At 40.3% G+C, this 4,900-nt stretch overlaps 1 protein-coding gene across 4 annotated transcripts; it reads right to left on the minus strand.

The window, feature by feature from the left end:
• Positions 1-1,222: 1,222 nt before the first annotated feature.
• On the minus strand, positions 1,223-4,900 carry sys1 (SYS1 golgi trafficking protein). 4 transcript variants are annotated; one of them, XM_056274431.1, is made up of 4 exons: positions 4,666-4,900; positions 3,436-3,685; positions 3,272-3,339; positions 1,223-2,963 (listed from the first exon to the last, which is right to left on the minus strand). In XM_056274431.1, exons 2-4 carry the CDS (start codon positions 3,595-3,597, stop codon positions 2,723-2,725), a joined length of 471 nt encoding a protein of 156 aa, XP_056130406.1. In that variant the 5' UTR covers positions 3,598-3,685; positions 4,666-4,900; the 3' UTR covers positions 1,223-2,722. The 4 variants fall into 4 exon arrangements, with proteins under 4 accessions (XP_056130406.1, XP_056130405.1, XP_056130408.1 ...); XM_056274430.1 differs by having other exon boundaries at positions 4,603-4,900; XM_056274433.1 differs by having other exon boundaries at positions 4,550-4,900.

Consider the following 4,900-nt stretch of genomic DNA (forward strand, 5'->3'; position numbering starts at 1 on the left):
AAGTCTTTACACCAGCGTTTCTGTGTTTAGTCTCTACATCAGGTTTTCCGTGTTTAGGCTTTACGCCAGGGTTTCTGTGTTTAGTCTTTACAGTGGGTATCTGTGTTTAGTCTTTACAGCAGGGTTTCTGTGTTTAGTCTTTACACAAGGGTTTCTGTGTTTAGGCTTTACAATAGGGTTTCTGTGTTTAGTCTTTACACCAGGGTTTCTGTGTTTAATCTTTACACCAGGATTTGTGTTAAGGCTTTACACCAGGGTTGCTGTGTTAAGTCTTTACACCAGGGTTTCTGTTTTTAGTCTTTACACCAGGGTTTCTTTGTTTACGCTTTACACCAGTGTTTCTGTGTTTAGTCTTTACACCAGGTTTTGTGTTTAGTCTTTACAACATTTTTTCTGTGTTTAGACTTTTCACTAGGGTATCTGTGTTTAGTCTTTATATCATGGTTTCTGTGTTTAGTTTGTACACTAGGGTTTCTGTGTTTAGTCTTTACACCAGGGTTTCTGTGTTTAGTCTTTACACCAGGGTTTCTGTGTTTAGTCTTTACACCAGGATTTCTGTTTAGTCTTTACACCAGGGTTTCTGTGTTTAGTCTTTACACCAGGGCTTCTGTGTTTAGTCTTTACACCAGGGCTTCTGTGTTTAGTCTTTACACCAGGGTTTCTGTGTTTAGTCTTTACACCAGGGTTTCTGTGTTAATCTTTACACCAAGGTTTCTGTGTGTAGGCTTCCCTATAACAAAGCATGTGTGAGACTTAATTCACACTGAGCATTTTGCAGCTCAGTTGCAAATCAGCAGTTCATTAGTACACCCCATGTGTTTCCATTCCCCCAGCGACGAATCACGCAGCACTGAGGAAAACCAGGTGCAGATCCTCAGAGGTCCAAACAGCCATTTGTGACCCATCATTAATTAATGACCTCATATTTCACTACTAACATAACGCTGTATTATTCTTTATCCAGCACTATCAGACACTGGGATATTTTCTTTTCTTTTCTTTTTAGTCTTCATATAAGACAGAACAAAGTGGTGTATGCTCAGTGACATGACCCCAGTAGAAACATAGCTGGCTAAGAAGCCAGCTATGATAATAATCATTAGCAACATGAGGACTGGCGCTTCTACTAGTAAGGCCCAGCCAGCATGAATATAATACCTGTAAACATGTGTTTCTATGCTGCCGTCTCACTCCAGCAAATGGATGCATTCCATTTCATTAAAGCATCTATTTATTAAACATATTAATTAAAAACGTTTTAATAGATAGATAATACAATATCAAATATATTTCCATGCAGAGGTGGCCTTGCATGCTTTGCTGTCGGAGATGCAACAGTTCAAAAGATCCACATTACGAAAGGTTTTGGTTCAGGTTATGGTTCAGTTTATAGTTATGGTTCAGGTTATGTTTAAGGTTACGTATTAGGTTTAGGTTATGGTTCAGTTTATGGTTTAGGCTTAGGTTATGGTTTAGGTTTAGGTTATGTTTCTGGTTATGGTTTAGGTTATGGTTCAAGTTACAGTTTAGGTTATGGTTCAGGTCATGTTTCTAGTTATGGTTTAGGTTATGTTTAGGTCATGTTATGATTAAGGTAATGGTTTAGGTTTAGGATATGGTTCAGGTTATGGTTTAGGTTATAGGTTATGGTTTAGGGTTTAGATTGTGGTTTAGGTTGTGGTTTAGGTTATGGTTTAGGAAGGCTTCAGCAGTTTGAAGATATCCACCCATCCAATATAATGACATGCTGGCAATAGTCCAAGAAATAATAATAGAAAAACACAACATAGTCGACATTTTCAAAGCCACAACGTATTGAATCTCACCCCTTGCCATACAAACTGTGGGGGAATATGACTACCTGGTACACACAAGGCAGACATTTTTCTCCAGGTTGTGATAAAATGACCTCGATTAAACTGAAAAACCTTTGGGTAGAATAAACCCTGTGCAATGACAAGTAACTTCAAATGTGTGTCCATACATAGCAGCAGTATTTTTAGAAAGTCTCTCACAGGACCGCTGGTGGTGGACAAGATGTCACCAGAGTGGCCACCATTCATTACACATCAGGACACCAACAGAAACATCATGGTAACAGTATAAAAATGTTGCATGATTGTGCCAAGGAACTCTTACCAATATCCCTTAAGACCGCAATGTTAAGATTTATGAAGAAAAGTAACAATGCTGTTCTTTATTTTCCTGACCAATCAAAAATAAAAATCCAGTGCCTCCCCTTTACACAAAAATGAACATAATTATGCATATGAGAAAACTATACGGCACAGTTAGTTCAAGAATGAACAGCGTGATTTATTCATTCCCTAAGTTGAATAAATAATGCTGCAACTTTGTGAAAAAGATTTAAGCCAAGTAATCAAAGTGCAATCCTATCTACGGTCAATAAAAATATTGAAATTGACATCCAGTTTAAAAAAAACAAAACATCAAAACATAGTATCTTGATAGGCTACAAAACCAAATGTCCAGTGTTAAATGGTCAGTTATAAATAGGACAACAGCAAGCTGACTCATACAATTCATCTTGCTGTTGTATCACCTGGACAAATACGCAATTCTTCTACACTGCTCACATCTGCATCATTGTGCCTTGCCATTCTGTCATCTTCTTGAGCAATAAAACCCTCCTTTGATCACATTTCCCAAGCTTTACAGTCTGTTGATTTTGATTTGGTGTTACTTTCGCACCAATGACAGGTCAAAGGTTAGACTTCGGTCCACTGTTGACTGGGATGGCCCTGAGCTCAGTCCGCATGCACAGGTACTCTCCAATTACAGCCATCAATGCAATGCAGGCAACATTAACGAGCCACCAGGACAGAGCAGCAGGAAGATGAGTATTATAGATCCAGCAGCCAATCATATGGAAAAAGTGCACAGTGATGGTGAAGTCCAGGCACTGTTTCCCTCGACGGATGAAAAACCACAGACCAAGGGCACTAGATAAACAAATTGGAGAGCAGTTAACTACAGTATAGACCATGCAAATACCTTGCTGATTGGTCAGCCCATGAAGAAAAACTGTAAAGCTGAGTCAGCGGGTAGTCCAGTGTCCAAAATATTCAAAATGAAGCTGGTAAGGAAAATTATGTTATAACTGATATGTACAATGGCAAAAACTACAAAAATAAGACCCAGGTTGTTAAAAATTCTAACTATCCTTATGAGGTCAAATGAATTTCCTGGATTAGTTCATTTTACTTCTGTGTAACTGACAAACTTCCTTGATGAAAACCTTATTTCTTACCAGGTGAGAGAGTTTAAGAGGAAGGCCATCATTGAAAGTCTGCCCTGCATTGTTGCAAATCCAAGGACCTGTGAGTGCAGAAGCATGACTTAAATAGCATAAATTGGTCTGCAAAGCCAACAAAAATGGTAGGTTGCATGCATGCAGTAAACTTTTTGACTTACTTCATCACTGAAAATCTGGTCCAATGACTGATTCGTTTGTACAAGGCTGTCCACCCCAGCCAGCCACAGACCCAAGAAACTGTAGTAGATGCACTGCATTAGTACAATTTGAGACACTATAAGGACTGGGTCCCAGGTGTAGCTGCGAAAATGACTGCCCATTGCGGAGTGCAGGTCACACTCGGGCGAACGTAGGACTCAAACAGCTGGTTATAGCCGCTGCAGTCTGGAGTGGGTATGACTTCAGAATCTGAAATAAAAAATGGCAGCAACACTTAATGGAACAAGTATGAACAAGGTGTGTTTGTCCCCATGGTGAAGCAGTAGACTCTGTATGGGTCTTTAAGCTGAATGGCTGCAACATCTGTTCAGGAAAACCTACGTAAACCGGCTAAGATGGAAAACAACGAACTTCAACCTTAGCACACAGAGCACTATAACACCATGTTGTTGACAGTCCTATGTCTGCAAAGAATACAGCCAAAGATGTTAACACACACTCATCCATCCTGTCGTGTCTTCGACAGATTCATTTGGTTTTACATATACATTCATTTGGTTTTACATATACATTCATTTGGTTTTACATATAGATTCATTTGGTTTTACACATAGATTCATTTGGTTTTACACATAGATTCATTTGGTTTTACATATAGATTCATTTGGTTTTACACATAGATTAAGAGTAGAGACAAAACATGACGCCATACAATAATTAAACAGTGCCTGTTGTGAAGAAACTGAATAAGAAAGGATAAATTCAAAACTGCTCCAGACGAATATGTAAAATCCGTGATCACAGAATAGTATAAATCAAAACATGTCCGTTAGCTAGCAGCATAACTAGCTTGCTTAATTGGGTTGGCTAACACCTACCGAAGAACACCACCAGGTAGCAAGAAAGAGCTAACGCTAATACAAACGTGCTACCGTGGCATGAGCTCGCCAGCACGTGCCAGCGGAACGGTGCGGAGGGGAAGGCGCGGCAGTGACGGGGCGCCAGTGTACTGACAACTACGCAACATGCAGCGTTACACGCCAGCGGCCGACACCGAAGGGCTAAATGCAGCAGGCCTAGTGAACGGCGAGCAACAGCTAAGCTAACTGTTACCTAGCTATCTGCCCTAGCAACAAGAACAGTCACGGGATAATAACTCTAGCAACCTCTTCGTCCTCTGGGTGTATTAAAACGCCCGTTGCAGAACAGAGTAGCCAGCCATTACCCACCGCCTGCGGTCGCCACCTGGAAACGGGAAAGGGCGACTGGTCCTCACATTTCCCAAGGGGGTGAAAACAATAACAGCGGAGGAATCCCTGGGCTGTGTCGGATACCGCAAGACTTTCTGTTGTCACGGCGGAAGGGCTCGTTAAATCATCAGAGCAATTAAATAAGATATGGCAAAGGAAAAAGCCACATAATTAATTTTCACATAATGCTTTAAAGTAACTTACTTTATAAAAA

The sequence above is a fragment of the Lampris incognitus genome, chromosome 2, assembly GCF_029633865.1.
Source record: "Lampris incognitus isolate fLamInc1 chromosome 2, fLamInc1.hap2, whole genome shotgun sequence".
NCBI lineage: Eukaryota > Metazoa > Chordata > Actinopteri > Lampriformes > Lampridae > Lampris > Lampris incognitus.

Excerpts from the sequence above, each read along its gene's own strand:
- sys1 (XM_056274431.1), bottom strand. The coding sequence starts at position 3,597 with ATGGGCAGTCATTTTCGCAGCTACACCTGGGACCCAGTCCTTATAGTG. Across the intron at positions 3,340-3,435 it reads ACCAGATTTTCAGTGATGAA|GTCCTTGGATTTGCAACAAT; the intron begins GTAAGTCAAAAA and ends CTGCACTCACAG. Across the intron at positions 2,964-3,271 it reads CTCTTAAACTCTCTCACCTG|TGCCCTTGGTCTGTGGTTTT; the intron begins GTAAGAAATAAG and ends TTGTTTATCTAG.